The sequence below is a fragment of the Catharus ustulatus genome, chromosome 7, assembly GCF_009819885.2.
Source record: "Catharus ustulatus isolate bCatUst1 chromosome 7, bCatUst1.pri.v2, whole genome shotgun sequence".
In the NCBI taxonomy this organism is placed as follows: Eukaryota; Metazoa; Chordata; class Aves; order Passeriformes; family Turdidae; genus Catharus; species Catharus ustulatus.
The window spans coordinates 5,232,820-5,249,906 of NC_046227.1; the positions used below are offsets into that span (position 1 = coordinate 5,232,820).

The following is a 17,087-nucleotide window of genomic DNA, read 5'->3' on the forward strand; positions in this document are numbered from 1 at the left end:
TCTTTCATCCATGTAAACTAAACAGTGTTGAAGAATGTGGGATACACACATATTACCTGTGCAAACTTACTACAAAAGAAGAGAAAAATTCACAGTTTTATCAGTTTGTATGATATTTTAAAAAGATGGCATGCAGAAACATAGGTATTAAATATCCTAAAGGAAGCTTCACCAGAAAACTGCCTTCCCACCCATCAGTTTCCAAGGTTACCTTAAGCTCAGCAACCTGTGAAGAGATGTGCCACATCAGACTTTCACTTAAGAACTTCATGCCATATGGTCCCAGAAGTTCAGAAAGGGCTCTCATCTCTGAGAAATAAAACAAACTGTTATAATATTTCATCTTCATTTATTTGCAGCCCATCATGTATCTAGTGTTTAAAGTGCAAAAATATTTCACCCCAAAGTACCATTTTAAAGACTAGAATTTGTATGGTAGTAAACTGAAGCAGTATTTACCAACACATAATATACCCATCTCTTTAGTTTAAATGCAATACTTTGACCAAAAATAGGAATAGTGAGACAAGAGGCAGCTTGAATAAAACTAAAATACTACTGAAGGCTAACAATTGCTAACTCTAAGAGTTAGATGTTATTTCAGTAACAGTTGCTCTGAGAGCTGCTGTTGTTCCAATTACTCAAGCAATACAATAACTGTCCTTCACAAATATGCAGTAGAAGTATCAAAGTTTACCTGATATATCTGAGTATTCCTCAGCATTAAATGTCAATTCGTTTTCTGTAGGCAAATTCACAAATGCCTTCATAGCTGGGAAATAGGCTATGTGACCATTGCTGACTTGCCGTAGCAAAGTTTCCAAATACCTGATCAGAAAGGGGAAATGTTTTAGATGGACAGGCACATGTTCATGGATACACTCTACAGATGAAGTATAGTTCTGTGACAAGGGACAGTAAAGCTCATACACTGAAGCTTTGTTTTCACAGTTCAACCGATGCCTGCATTTTGCTCTATAGCTCATCCCTATCAAAAGTACAAGAAGTTTGCAAACTTCAAGCTGCTTTTAGCAGGTACGAGGAGAAGCAAACATGTGATGCTGGAAACTTAAAAAAAAAAATTTAAATTTAAAATTTAAAATAACTCCACTTCTCCAATTCCAGATTTTTCATTAAACAACAGCAACAAAAAAAATCTCTACCAAATTGTTAATAAGCATTCATATAATACTTACCAATTTGTGTACAGACTGGTGATGGTTGGCTCACCATGACTATCTAAATGCTGGGTTTGTTGAAGCAGGACATTGTTAAACACTCGTGTAATGTCAATCTGTACATAATTTTCTATTGACTGGAGGACTGTCATATAGGCTCTTACACTGGTCAACAGCTCCGATGGCTTTGCAATCTCTTGTGTTGCTTGATTATACATGGTCATTCCAACAATTGACCTTTTAGAAACAAAAGGATTGGAAACAAACTCATCTTAGGAAAATTCAACAAAGATGCAGCTAGAAAGTTAATTTTATATCCACAGATTTTTCACAGAATCATAGAAGGGACCTTAAAGACCAGCTAGTTTGACCTCTCCTGCCATAGTCAGGGACACCTTCCACTAGACCAGGCTGCTCAAGAGCTCCATCCAACCTGGTCTGAAACACTTTCAAGAATAGAAAATATTCATTTTATTTGAATATTTCTCAAATCCTCAAGTATAAAACTCTGATCAATGCACTTACTACAACCAGCACTTTTAAAAACCATTCTGGATTCCAAAGAAAACTGTATCTGTGGTTTCAGTAAAAATTCCATGAGACTAAGAACACTCACCAAGCCCTTTTTAAAGAAAGCTTTTTCCCCATACATATATATATACACACACATATATAAGCAATCCACACTCTGCAAAGCTTATGTAACAACTACTTCAGCAAATAATGTTTAAGTCTTTTAAAATTTAGAACTTCTGGGAAATGCAAGAGCAATCAAGTGTTCAAAGCATATTAACACAAAAAATTATTTGACCAAAGATGCTGATATAGTTTGAAATCTCTTTAAAAAAAACCACATAGCTATTGTGTAGTATGAATTGAAAAATATATCCAATATATACATAAAGTAAATAAACAGAAATCCTATTATGAAAAATGCATCTCTCTTTAGTTAACACAGTGATTTCTATCTTTAATCAAGGAGCCAAGAAATGGCAGGACATACTTTAATTTGTTCAAATTCTCACTATAAATAAAACCAGGTTTCTAATAACAGATGCTCACAGGCTAGCTTTCAGGCCAAAGCAGAAGTGTACAAAGGACTGTATATTCCATTTTAACATACAGGACATGGATGTTACCCAGTATGTCACTGGAACCAGGTTCTCAAACAAACTCTATCAGGGGACCCTTAAAAGCTGTCCTAGTAAACAAATACTTCTTGTAGTGCTTATTTTAAGTTTATAATGATTTCAGACTTTAAGAGCTAAGCCTTTAAGTAATATGTACTTTGCAAAGACAGAACAGCAATGAAAAACAAATAAATCTGTAGATCATGATCTTCATCGCAGGTAAATGGGATGATTTATTCTGAAGGAGTACAACATATTATTTAGAGTAACTTTTTTGTTTTTGTTTGGTCATATGTAAATAAGTATTTTCAATAGTTTGTTTCTGAGGCAATATCTTACTTTAAAATAAATTCAAAATTGATACAATAACAAGTGGAATAATAATAAGCTCCAGTCCAATCACACGTGACACAGAGGAGTTTAAACAGTAAAAAAAATCCCTAGCAGTGAGACATTAACACTGTCTTTTAAGGAACACTGCAAGCCTCTGAAAGAAATGCCACTTGAAGATCTGAAAAATAATTATAAATTGAGTATCTATTCCGCTCAGCTAACAAGTTCCACTTCTTTCATGAAGCAAGAAAAAGGAAAGCAGTCTCTGAAAATAATGTGCCTCTTGTTGCAGCCCTAATCCATAAGTCAACCTCCCCCAAATAAAAATAATAAGCACAAGTGACCAATACTAGTCTAAGATCATAGACCTGAAGAGTTGACTTTTTAAAATGCCATGAAGTTATCTTCATTTTTGTGCCACCTTATCTTACTGATGGAATGCTCCAGTGACCTATTATTATGTCTTGATGATTAAAATGATTAAGCCTTATACCCTACTTGAAATATATAACCAGTAATCTTTGGTATAAAACAGTAGGATAGTTGTCTGGCTTAATATGAAGTCCTCTCCAGAATTTGCCTATTTCTGTAAAAAATGATGGGAAGATCAAGGTAAGAACAGACAGGAATATCAAACATCAACATTTAAAAAAATAAAAAAAAGTAACTGCACATATTCTCAGTTGGCTTTGTGAGATCTTGACTTCTGATTTTTAGACTTCTTGACTCCTTTCAGCAAGGCAGTGGACACAAATACTTGAAAACACTCCAGCACTGTGCAAAAGAATGGTGGGAATACATGTCTCCATACATGCCTGAAAACAGCCATCACCAGCTCCTACAAAATCCATAAGATTGGGAATGCAGGATCTGGCTGTTAAATAGATTATATGGATTTCAACACATTTTATTTTGAAACAGGAATTGACTACTGTGTATGCCTGCACATGTAATTTAATAATCAATTAGTTGGGATTCTACTCACAGTTTTCACAATCCACCTCTTAAACCTAGCTTAATTTAGAAAGTACACAGTATTTGCAACATAAACTAGCAAAGGTTTATCTTGTGTATCAATGCTTCCAACTCTACAGTATTTCTTACTTGGTAAAGCGGATTTCCAGGTGAGATGTCAAATATTCTCTTGGGGTAAATGTGTGTTCCCAAACCACCATGTTTGGTACATAATTGATTGAGAAGCAGAGCTCAGAAAGTGCAGTATGCAGTTTGTCCAGGCTTTAAGAATAGACAAGAAGAAAAATATTTAATGCAACAGAAGTGTACATGATCATGGAAGGCACATACTGAATGGATTATGCCTCAAAAGCAGGTACAGGTCTAACTCATTATTATGTTCTGCTTTGAGAAACTTATCTAGCATATTTAAAAACTAATATTTTGGTCAAGAACACATCCTACAACCACATACAGTGATGTGAGACATATATTTTTTAATATACATAGAGACAGATTTTTTTTTTTACCACCCACCCCCCCAAAAAAAAAAAGACATTTAAGTGATTTTTCCCTAAGTGATCTAAACAACACAAATAATGTTTCCCAGTAGGTAGTAATAAAAGCCCCAAAATATTGGGGGAACAAATCTTAAACTAAATTCTTTTCCACCAACTTCTCTAACATTTACAGTTCTCTGCTGTTTGGTTGCTGCAACTGCAGCAAAACCACTTCCCCACTTCAGCAGTGTGTGGATTTAGGCATTCCCAATCACAAACTTCCTTTTCTTAGTTTTCTTCCTTTTCATACTTTCATCACTCTACCATCCTGATCTCTGATCTCTCCTTACACCTATCTTATTATTAATCTTATGATTCCTACTCTATCATCTCTTACACCTCAAACTGCATTTATTAACCTTTTCTTTTACCTATTCCAGGTGGGTTTTTCAGTTTTGCTATTGATTTACTGGCTTTCAAATTTTCTACAGTCACTAACAAGGAAAGCTTCCCCACTTGGTTCAGGCACTGGAGCCACAAACTCCATGTGAGCCACCAACCTTACAGCAGCAAGAACTTCCTGTCCTTAAGAGGGCTAAAGCAAGGTAGAATCAAAGATGCTACCCACTCCTTGGACTCACATGCCCATATTTAATATAACTACTCAGGAAGCCTAGCTGTACAGCACAGGGATTCTTTCTGCTCAGGAAAGGAAACAGTCAAGGGCATAAATTCAAGTGACAAACATTCTTATCACCTCTGTAAAAAAATTCAGTTTCTATACAAACAGAGCTGTCAAATTTACAGCCAATTAAATTTATTCAAACAAATTAAGCAAGACACATTCAATATGCAAAACACATTTTGACTTGGGATTCAAGGTGAAAAGAACAGAAGAAGCAGCTTACTTTGTCACAACCAATCTGTTTTTCCTCATGCTTTCTACTCCTGGTTTCTCCCTTTCAGGTTCTCCTTTCTTTCCAGTCTGTTTTTTTGACTTCTTGTTCACTGCTTGACTGATGGTTTTGGCACAATGTTTTGGCAACAACTAGCAAACAAAAAGAAATAGTCCCTCTAAATTAAAATCCATTTTTTTAGCACACTACATCACACATTCTTCCTTTGACAAAATTCTAGTATTAAAAATTCTTGCTCAGATCACCTTCAATTTTATAAACAGAAAGTTTACACAAAACACAGAGGGAAAAAGCAAACAGAAAATACCCAGAAAGTTGAGTGGATAAAATCTCAAAGGAGAATTAAAATTAAAATACAACCATACCCACCTGATCACTCAGTGTACACTGTTCTGTGCAAATGTCTGTGATAAGATTTCGAGCCTGTTTAGCCATTTCATCCAAGAACATGTTACACAAGGAAAGACTACGATCTCCAATGTGATGTCGCTGTTAAAACAGGAGAAAAAGAAGCAGAATTTTCAGTTTCCCGTCAGTCCTACAATACTGCAGAGAACAGTTCACTGATCATATAACTAGGATATGGGAAATAATAAATTAATTAGTCCTCAATAATCTTGACTCTAGGCTATTTTTTTCTTTTTGTAAGCAATTTGAACCACAAAACTTTCAAAGTCATCATTAAAAATATTTTTTTGTAAAAAGAGGTAAAAAAAACTTTGAAGAAGAAAGTTTTCACATTTAATTTTGGACAAAAACTACATTAATGTGTCCAATATTCCAAGGTCTCTGTGAATGCCCTCTTCATTAATAAGCGCCAATACTAAGTCTAGGGGGAAAAGAGCATGCAACTCAAGCTATAGAGAAAGCAGTGTTCTTCAGATCACTGAAAAGTCCACAATAAAACCCTGCTGCATTAATTTCTGGATTCTGTTCCTTTGTCACTGGAGCTGCACAAGCACAGTCTCTGTCTTGCTGAAATCCTCCTTTCACCACTGATGTTTACTTTCTATCAGCCACATTATTACACTCAGTGCACAGCAGAGCAAAGATTATTTTTCCAAAATTATAATCGTTACCAAGGCATACAACTCAGATATTGAATTTCAAGTTCTGCTGGCTGTGACAAAATGTGCTTGCTGCAGCTGAATGCACAGTAACTAGTGTCTAGTGGATTTTGGTTACTGATTTCTTACTGTTACTATAACTGTTCTCAAAGATGTCTCTTGTCCTGAAGGATTAAGCTTTCCTGGAAACTTTTTAATGCTTGTCTAATATAAATAGCATTGGCAGCTATTTAAAGAAGGCATACAAGGAAAATACCCATATAGATGTATATTGCAATTAAGTTTAACAGAAAATAATTTTGTGTTTAACTAAGAAAACCCCATATTGTGTATATTACAATAAATCTTATTCAACTAATTGTTTCAGATGAGCACTGTTAAGAATGAAAAGAACACTTTCATGAGCAATACATGGCAAAGTTGACTCCCAGACTAATTCCAAAGTCAATGAACATACAGGAAATGTAAGGGCATAAATCCTTTAGTACAACAAAAATAGAAAGAATTTCCTCAGATTCAAGTATTTTTTAAATTCCAATTCAAACCAACAAGGTTTCCATTACCCAGTTCTGACCAAAGCAAATGCTTGCATTATACTGTGTATCACTTATTTTTTTGTTTTCTTACTGAATTAAACTGTAACAAGCCACACAGAACCCTCAACTTCCTATTTCCTTCTCCCAACTATGAGTTTATGAAGTATTTAACAGGAAAACTGCTTTTTCTAAGTTTTAACAGACATAAGGGATTTATTAGCATATAAACCTGAAAAGTCACCTAATGTTTGTACCCTAGCTAATCCCTCTTTAAAGCAAAGATCGTAATGCTTTCTCACTTGAGAAAAGGATTTAGAGATTTCTGCATGAAGAGTCATGTAACAAAATATCTACTTGTTTTATCTCCATTTTTACCACTCTCTTCCCTCACATATTAGATTTCCATGACAAAGTTTCTTGCAGTGTTCAGCTCTAGTTCACTCTATGTTGAATAAGAGATGAAAACAACTAAAATTTAAAAATTACCTCTTCAGGGCAGAGTTCATGGGTACAGCTCATAAAGTGAGTACAAAGCAGTGGGAATGCAATTGAGTATCTTGATTGAGAGGGAAGCTCCAAACACTGCTGAAACATCTTCTCAAAAGCACGACTATAAAAACTGAACAGAATTCATCAGTTATTAATCACACATTTAAATATATTTATTTTTCTGCAAATAAGGTTTACTTTACAAACCAAATGTGACCATAAACACATTTTCTATACCAAAAACTGCCCCACACTTTCATAATTTCTGTTTGAGATTTCTGCACTCACTTCTAATGTATTTTATTTGCACATCTATTTTACATTACTATTATTATAATCATATTTTTATTCTGACATTTGCCACATAGAGATTGTAAAAAACTTGCACTTTTTGCCAGAAAGTCTTAAGGAAAAAGTTGCAAATGATTCCTGATCAATTATATGACTGCTTGGAGAATATCTCCGACAGATGTTCATAAATACCTTTTCCAAACTAATTCTGCTAGAAACCAGAAATTCCAATAGATTCTTCCAATGCACCATCTCTCTACAAAGTGTGCTATTTAAAAATTACACTTGCAAGGACAATTTAAAAAATAATAATAAAAAAACACTTGTACAGCCAGATTAGTAGCATACCAAAAGATGGAAAGATCTGAGGTTTCAACCAACATCTCCACCAAAGAATCGACCATTTTTGTGTGGAAAATGATCGTGTTCATCATTTTTCCCAGTTCTCTATGGTCCGCAAGACCAAGCGAGGCTTTAGAAACGCTCGTGTAGGCCTGGAAAGACAACACCATAAATAACATACACAATAACATAAAGATATGTTATATCTGCTTTTAATTTGCTTTTGTGCAAATTCCGTTGCTATTGCTCAATACCAACGTTAAATATTGTTTGCCCTATGCACAGTCACCTGCATAATTAAAATGCAGGGATTCTTCTCTTCCCACTAGAGCTTCAAAAAAGCCAACTGCCTTTCAGTGAAGTCTCTAAACTGAATATGTCACTAATTCACAGAACAAATTGGCAAAACACAAACTTGTAAGCTCTCCCTAAGCAGTGCAGACACGCTGAATCACACTCTGCACACCCACCAAACAGTTCAGCCTCAACACATTCTATTTCTGAACTGTTATAAACACCCCAAGGCAGGATTTGTAAAAAGGGCCCAAAGCAGATAAAGTTGTATCACAACATAGCAAATTATCTGTTAAAGTATGTTTGATTTTAAGAGTAAATTATTTTTAGCTAGCCTGTCACCCACTTGCAGTCTAAGAGTAATCTAGAACAGTAGTAACTATGAAATATTTCACTAACTTAAAACCAAAATGTCATGCATATTTATCAATTCTTACCTGCAATCTAAACCAATCTAACCTCATTCCTCTGAAGTCAAATACCTCTCCATCTTCAACTGCATCAGGGAAAAATACAGAACAGAAAGCCCTTAGAAAATTATAACAAATTCAGATATAGTATATCAGACCTTCTAAAAACCCTGAAGTAATAAAGCATCATTTGGGTAATGAACCTCATGTTTTTACCCAAGAATTTTGATCCAGTACAGCTGCAGTAAGAGGAATTAAAATACCAAGATGAAAAGACGTGTAATACTTTAAATATATTAAAAGATAGGATTACTACCCAATAGCATCCTTTGGAAAAGGGACACACCACAAGGAGCAGATACAACAATGAAAGAGAAACAAGGGAACAAATGCAGTTTATCTCCCTCTAGTGATTACATGAAACAAAAGTGATGAAACTTTTCAGCGTAATCTGCCAGTCTGTTACCAGTTTTCCAAGATCATTTAAACTTACCTTGTTTCACACTTAGTGAAGTCATTGTGTTTACAAAAGAGGACATGATGATTGACTCATCCTCTGGGCACACTGAAAGATTCTAAAATAAATGTTGTTGCTATTATTATTATTACTTTAAGCTTGCTTTAAGAAACAACGTCAATATCCATGCCCCATTTATCTGTTATACTCTGAAATGTTCAAAAACCTACAAGAGGTAGCTTAATCAGTGGAATATTTCAAATACTGCTATTTAATAGCTTTTCACTTTTTAATTCATTGGTTGATGACAAATACCCAGAAAAGACTGCTTCCAAAGCAGTATCAGCTCAAAATGGGAACAACTGTAATAAACATAGCTATACTACATTTTCTGTCCTGTCTGCAAAGAAAACCTGGCTACAGCAGGATATAATGGAGCCCATGGCAGCATCACTTTACCTCCAAAAAAACCCCTCTGCCAATTTTTTAAATTAAAAATTCAAAATTATTTTACTAAACATTCAAATGTGACAAATCTTTTTCATTTCAACCATTAATAGGTCCACATTTCTGGTAAGTAATGCAATGCAGAAGTTTCTCATAATTCCAGCAATAACTGACATTGAAACCTAAAGCCTGAAAAAAATCCAAATTACTACTCAATTACTTGTCTAATCTGGTGCTTGATAGCTATTATGAATTAATGGCAACTAAAATTCAAGCTCATTTTTCCCCTTGTTTCAGTTTGGGCTTGATCTAGTGGGGTCACTAGGGGATAAAACCAAAGCACTTCAGAAAGTTTATAATTTCTTGGTTGGGCTAGGTAAGAAAAGGTTTGTACATCCCTTCAGTGACAGCATCTGTTTCAAACAAAACTTTAAACATAACAGTGCTTCATAATATCCATATATGAATACTGAAGTATATAAATTCATACCACTCATGATGCTATCAGGGAAGGTTTAGGTTGGGTATTAGGAAAAGGTTCCTCTCTCAGAGAGTAGTCAGGCACTAAGCAGGATCCCCAGGGCTTGGTTCACAGCCCCAAGGTTGCCAGAACTCCAGGAGTATTTGGATAACACTCTCAGGCACAGGGTGGGATTGCTGGGGTGAACTCTGCAGGGCCAGGAGCTGGACTTTGAGCCTTGTGGGTCCCTTCCAACTTGGGATATACTGTCATTCTATACAGAAACCATAAGTACAACTCTAAATGCCAGAATAAAACAGGAAGTTAATTTGTTTTATTCCGTGAAGTTCCTCAAAATCCACAAACTGGTATGCATTTTATAATGTCATTTTGGACTAGCAGCCCTTGTTAAAATTTGCATTTGAGAACCCAGAACCATGATGTTGCCATACCTGAACAAGCTCATTTAAGACCACTGCATCAAAACCAGAGAGATACTGCACATAGTATCTCTGCATCACTGGTCCATATTTTCGTACATGTGCCCTGAGCTCCTCCATGTAGAATATTAGCTCAGCTATGTGCCTAGGCAGAAAGACAAGGAAAAGTTTACAAACATCACTCACAATATTAAAACAAATTTCTATCAGTGGGATGCTTCTCAAGGGGATTTCCTCCTATATCTTGCTTTTAAAACAATCATCAACAGCTAATTTCTGTATGAAAATATTTGTTAATGCTGTAAGAAGAGCTTACATAGATAATTTTCTTTGCAAGGTCAAATCCACTCAACAGGACATAAGTTAGCAGGATAACACCACAGTAATCCTCCAAGGTTTGTATAACTATTCTGTTCACTTCTGAACAAGCTGCTCTTCTGTACACCTCAATTTGAAAAAATGTTTTTCTCAAAAAACAGTTAAACTTGAAAAGTGAAAGTTTAGTAACTGCTTTTGTGGTTTTTTTTCCCCCAAGCCATGAAGATGGTTAAATACTGGCACAAGTTGTTTCAGAGAGGCTCTGGAACCTCCATCTTTCCTTAGCATCTAAATCCAGCTGAAGGAATCCAAGATTTTCCCACTCCAGCTCTATAAATGGCCTTGTGATTGTTATTTGTTTAACATCCTGCAGTCTTTCAGTTCAATCTTGTGTCCAATAATATTCAAAATTCTCCTACTTATCCACACTTGTAAGATCTTGTAATCATATTATCATTTTTACCCTCTGTTTATGGTGCCACTAATGCTATATTACATAAATAAAGCTTAGCTGATTTTAAAGGTAGCTTTGCTATAAGAAAATCTACAAATCAACAAATAAAGCTTTTTGAAAGTTTTCTTGCCTCCTTCATAGATTTGATCAATGCAAAAATCAGTGAAGACATGAAAAAGTTTTATTTTTGCCTATTGAAAGTCAAATAAACAAAATATTTTTATTTTATAAATTAATTTTCTATTATGTGCTCCAATATCTAGAACAGTAGTTTCAGCTTTCTGTTTTGATGGGACATTTAATATTCCCAAGTAAAAATTTTCTGAACATTCTCAGCTGCTCCATATAGCCTTTTCTGAGATTCCATTCCAACCTTTTCTGAGATTCCACTGCCTTCAAATTTATTTTGTCTGTGAAATTCTAGTATTGAAGGTATTGCATTAAAAATGAACATACTTATCTATGAAATCATCTGCGCTCTTCTTTGGCATGTTATCTGCATGACGAAGGAGCCAAATAATTTCATCCCGAGCAAAAGATAACGCCATAAATACAAAAAGTGCCTGAAAAACAAAAATTGTTCATAAGCTTATCAATATATACAACAGTTGAATAGTTGGTGCACTCAAGATGCAACTAGTCTCTAAAACCCAAGAATTAAAAAAACTAAGTAGATTTTCTCAAAGTGAAGAGCTTTTCCCCCTCAAAGAAAATAAATATTGGATTTTCAATTGAGAAATACACTGCTTTTTGCACAAATGCAAACCATAAAAGCTGTCAGTTACCTTGGGACCCAACAGGCCTGGTTGATCAGACAAGACAGTGGCTAGTTCTTTCAGTGCAGAACGTAAAAACTTGCGTCTCTCTCTATGCATTGAACCCCTGCATCAAAAGAACACACATTATCCACTGTACTAGCCACAGAATACTTGATTTTTCAAAAGCATTTAAGACCCAACATAAGCAGATTATATTATACCAATTTCAAAGATTCAGAATTTTGAAGAAGGAGGTTCAGGAAATCGGTATCCTCATCCCCAACACCGTATATTCTGGAAGCATCAATAAATTTAAACCCCAAGTTCTCTGCCCCCTCTGTGATGTGCACTTGACTACATTAAAACATTTCTATTTAATCTGCAGTCACATTTTGTAATCAGACAAAATATAACTAACGAATAAACGAAATGCTTCCATCCTGATAATTTGAAAAATAATCTAAAATTTGGGAATTAAATCGATAATTAAATTAAGCAAATCCACATTTAAAAGACAAATCAGTAAATTATCTGATTTGAAAATGCATGACTAATTCAGTACCTGACAAATTCTATTTGTACAATCTTTATGATTTTGTTTTAAGAAAACCAATCCCTAACATCTGCCAGAAGAACTTTTTAAGACACTTACGCGTGTGAAACAGCAGCTTCTTTGCACTCTCTGATGTCATTAATACGCTTGTTGTAGCTGCAAGTAAAAACCAACCAGATATGCTATAAGAATCAGTTTTAGAAAGAGCTGAGTGGGACTTGAGAGGAGCTACAATGTTATAGCAAGTAGGATATAGCAGAAAACCAGCTCCTGAGAAGAGCTAAATGCCAAAACTAGCTATCCAAACCAAAAATACTTTCTACTGAAGTGTTCCTGGTGTTTGTTGGTAGAGGTCTCAACTTTGTTTCTGAGTTTTCATATAATGTACAGCAGAAACAGCGCAGCAAGATGCAATTTTTCAAGCCACCTCCACATTGGTAACATCATTTCCCTTCAGTAAATCAAGATTTGTGGGTGAGATCATTAATCTTACAGACTTGCCATTTTAGAGACTGACTCACCAGGCTTTCAGAACTGAGATAAAAAAGGTGTGGTTATGAAATCAAGCCTCTAAAACTTATGCATGAAAGAAACAGCCAAAATATCAAGCAAAAATGTTTGTGTACCTAAGCAGAACTTATGTGAAGCAGAAGTAATCTGTATGAAATAGTTCTTCAAGAACTATGGTGTTTTTAGCAGAGATTCTAAAAGGAGAACAAAAGCTTACCCTCTTATGTTTACAAACAAATCTTCTGCAGCTTTGTGAATATGGAACACCTCATCTCGAAACAGAGCCAAGCAAGAGCTGCTTTGAAGTGCAAGTTTCCAAAGATTCAAAGCTGTAGCATCACTATTCAGGATTCCATGGCACAAAATAAATCCAACTTCAAAAGTTCACAGTGATGTATGTCACAAATCAGATGCACAAAGACAGTAAGAGAACAGTGAGATGATTATGTATTTTGTCTTAAATAGTTTGCAAATATCATTATTAAACTCTTTAGTGGATAACATTTTCTAATATATTAAAAATACCTCCCCACTTCTATGGAGGTATTTTAGCAATATTTTTGTGAAAGTCATTACTTTATGCTGATACTACTTGACTATTTTCATCAGAATTACTGAAGCCCTCACTTTCAGTCAAATTCTGGAACAAACTGATGACACACTATTTCAGCAGCACATGCTCAATTTTAGCTTCACTGCATGTTAGTACAAATGAAATTTAGTCAAGCTCGCTAGAATGTTATTTCAATACAACAGCTATTGTACAGTACAGAAAGCAAAGTGTTTTACATGTTTACCAATTTTTTTAATACAACCATGGGCATTTTCAGAATATTTTACTCACAAATGATCCATTTTTCCATTGCATCCAGAGATAGGTATTCACACGGCATCTGTTAAAAAAATAGTAATTTGTAGCACACTAGTTATAAGTACTTTTTAGCAAAAAGGCACAAAGCCTAAAATGCTGATGAATCATAGAAGGCTGCTGACCACTAACAGTGATTCAGTGTTTCAGCACTTCAGAAACTGAGGGTTGGAATATTAAGTAAGCTTCCATACCCTTCAACACCTTGAATAAATTTTGACAATTTTTTAAAAAATCAATATCGTATTTAACAATATTTAAGAATTAAAAGTTTTGGATGGATACTAATCACAACTTGACAGCTGCTAAAGCTTCAATTTTTTTCAGGAAGAGAACCATTATATCACAACTGAGGCAGCAAGTAAAAACACAAACTTTAAAGGAAGGACCAGTTCTGATTTCCAGCCTCCTGCCTCACAAACACCTGAGAGGATTCCTCCCCTCTACAACTGCAGAAGTTAACATTGCTTCCCTTCATCTTCTGGTCATCAAATTACTGAAACTGAAGGCATGAGTTAATGTAACAAATTTTAATGAGACAAAACTTTTCCCCTGTACTAATCAGCATATTTACTTCCCTGATTAAAAGTCACATAGAGGTAATCCAACAGACAACTATTTTACAGAAAACCTGAGTTAACTCTATCACAGAATGTAAATTAAAAGACCATACTGTGTCAGACTGTGCAGGATTAAGCATGGTACTGGGGGCACTGATGAGGCTCAGTAGTTGTGCGTTTCTCCACTGGTCAGCTGAGAGATTTCGTCGAGGATAGACCATCTGGAGTGAAATCAGAGCATCTGAAAGGGACTACAAAGAAGGCTAATGATTAGTGAATGGCAAGTACTATTTCTCAGTATCAGCATTATTACTAACAGTCATCAAAACATTTAGTGAACTAGTTTTGAAATTAAACATAAGGTTAAACCCCATTGCATTTAGTTTATTTAACATACAGAAGACTATTCCAGGCTAGAGGAAGGATGCAAAAAAGCAAGAGAGTTTGATTTCTATTATTTTTAGTTAGAGTTACAAAATTCTGAGTTCAGAATAAGAAGATGTGGAAAAAACCCAAAAAAAGGCACAAAAGCCCTGTCACATACAACTGGAAGTTGTTCACTATTTATTCAAGCATCCCAGTTGTTGCATGTACTTCCACTCCCTTTATGTCTTTCCCTATGGTAGCAAACTGTAATTGTTTTGAGTAGATAATGTCTGCAGGAATATCTTTGTAGCAAATTAAGCTTATCCAGGCAAGTGTAGCCCAAGTCTTTTCCCTGACTTCTGTACCAATACTGGTGCTTGAATGAATCCTCAGGGAGTCAGATCTGAGCAGTGTGAGAGCAGAGAAGATCACCCAGGCAAAAAAACCCAAGTCATCTGCTGAAGCTAATGTAAAGGAGGAAACAACAACTGCCTGCTTTGCTGCAAAGCAGTGGGATTACAGAATGACAACTTAAGTGTGCAGTTTCACTTCTATTCCCAAGGATGTTTCTGTAGCCTGGCACCTGAAAAGATCCCTGACTCCAATTTATACTTCTAGCACAGAATAAGCACAAGAGCAAAAATCACCCTAAAAGGCATCTTTGCAAATGTTTCAATTGAAAGGACTGATCCACTATTAAATACCAGAGTATAAACAAAGATAATACTGACAAGTAAAGCATCTTTGCTAAAATGTGCACCAGAAAAGATAACTTGTAAATGAGATCCTTAGCTAAGCAAGTCTTAACAAGATAGAAATCGCGTAAAGTGCAACAACAGTAAGATAACAGACAAGTTAGAAGTATTGGAAACTACTTCATTTCAGAGCACTCAGGAAAGTAGCTGCAAAACTCTGAACTTCTAGTGACAATACTGAAAAGTTTAAGGAAATCGAGAAAAATCTCAAGAAAACTAGAGAAGGAAAACACAACCAGTAGCTAAACTTCAAAACAGGTGAAGAAAAACCCAAACCTTAAAAACTTCAGACTCTAGTAACTTAGAATGTAACTGAAGTTACTGCCCAAGATTCCAAAGTAAGTGGTAATTGCTATTCAATTAATTTGCAAGCACCTAGAAAGTGACATCTTCATAATAGTTGGTCAGTCCTGATCAGAGAAATCTAGTTGCCTTTGACAGAATAGCAAATCTAGTGAACAAATGGGAAGTGATAAAGCAGGATACACTTTGACTTTGGTGAGGCTTCTGTAACTTTTCCAAGGTATTCTTACATGAAAATATAGCCTAGATAAAACATCATGGAACTGCAACACAACCAATTGTGTAAGAACAGAAAGTTAGAAACATCTGTTCAAAAAGGACTAAAGGAATTGAGCTCCTTTAATTCAGTGAGGGCACCTCAGCAGTGTCAGTTTTTGAGTACAGAAGCTACTCTTAAAGAGGCAGTAGTGATCTCCAGGATTTCCAGCTTAAGGACAATCCAAAACAAAACCCCTCAGGTTACAAAATAGAAAATCACATTCATCTAGGACAGCAATCCAGCAAAACAACCAACTTCACAGAAACATTGTCAATCTCTAATTTCAAGCTATAGGCCTACACAAAACACAGAAATAGCTATTCTCAGATGAACCACAACTGATTTTTAATTAATTTCTAATCCTTAGTGAATAAAATGATACCTTATTAACCAGTTTTATCATTCCTGTATTCCTGTAGGTTGTACTTTTTAATAGAGTATCAATCTCCAGCCCTAGACATTCAGTGAAAGCAAAAATCTCATGTAAAATATATAGCAAATGGCCTTTGACAAAACAAACTCTTGCATATTTACTTTTTATCTCTGTTTTTCCCAATTAAGGTTACTTCATGCTTGTGAAAAGTAGTTACTTACTTTACTGTGAGGTACAAATTCCTCCATCATTTTCTTTAAAGGATTTTCATAATCCACAATCATCTGGCCAAGGCGTGGATATTCTCTGTCGCTAAAAGCAACAACAAACAATTCACTGTGGTGTAGCCATTACTGTCATTAACATTACACACATCTGTTATACAATCAATTTTTTACCTTGCTCCATGTGTCATTTCATGGGCATAGTTATACAATCCAATGATAGCTTTCCTTTCTTCAATTCGGGACAGCAGGATCATTAGTGTTGTGTAGGTTATAATCAAGTCTAGGTAATTCTTTGTTAAATCAAAGTTTACAGTCTAGAAACGAAAACCAGTAAATTATAATTTAAAAGCTTTTACAAACAAGCATAAAACATTTTTCCTTAAATTTCCACCAATTCTCAGCATTTTTAAATACAATGGGCTGTCTTTTGAACAAAGTTCTTGTCCTGGTCTGTATAACCTTAATTTATTAATTCAGATTCCCAGAACTGTTTGCAATCATGAAAGCAAAGTCTCCAAATAAATCCTTCCAGGCTCAA

The 17,087-nt window shown here is 35.1% G+C and overlaps 1 protein-coding gene across 4 annotated transcripts in view; it reads right to left on the reverse strand.

The window, feature by feature from the left end:
• The window catches only part of NCKAP1 (NCK associated protein 1), a 55,687-nt gene that overhangs the window by 16,495 nt on the left and 22,105 nt on the right, over positions 1–17,087 (reverse strand). For all 4 annotated transcript variants that reach the window (XM_033064602.2, XM_033064601.2, XM_033064600.1 and 1 more), the window contains 19 exons: positions 16,721–16,863; positions 16,544–16,634; positions 14,380–14,517; positions 13,683–13,731; positions 13,056–13,212; positions 12,428–12,484; positions 11,803–11,899; positions 11,474–11,580; positions 10,258–10,390; positions 8,935–9,016; positions 8,469–8,527; positions 7,744–7,889; positions 7,102–7,234; positions 5,382–5,501; positions 5,004–5,143; positions 3,746–3,877; positions 1,197–1,415; positions 698–828; positions 212–309 (listed from right to left, as the gene is read on the reverse strand). In XM_033064602.2, the coding sequence (XP_032920493.1) occupies positions 212–309; positions 698–828; positions 1,197–1,415; positions 3,746–3,877; positions 5,004–5,143; positions 5,382–5,501; positions 7,102–7,234; positions 7,744–7,889; positions 8,469–8,527; positions 8,935–9,016; positions 10,258–10,390; positions 11,474–11,580; positions 11,803–11,899; positions 12,428–12,484; positions 13,056–13,212; positions 13,683–13,731; positions 14,380–14,517; positions 16,544–16,634; positions 16,721–16,863 (2,232 nt within the window). The remainder of the gene's footprint in view (positions 1–211; positions 310–697; positions 829–1,196; positions 1,416–3,745; positions 3,878–5,003; positions 5,144–5,381; positions 5,502–7,101; positions 7,235–7,743; positions 7,890–8,468; positions 8,528–8,934; positions 9,017–10,257; positions 10,391–11,473; positions 11,581–11,802; positions 11,900–12,427; positions 12,485–13,055; positions 13,213–13,682; positions 13,732–14,379; positions 14,518–16,543; positions 16,635–16,720; positions 16,864–17,087) is intronic.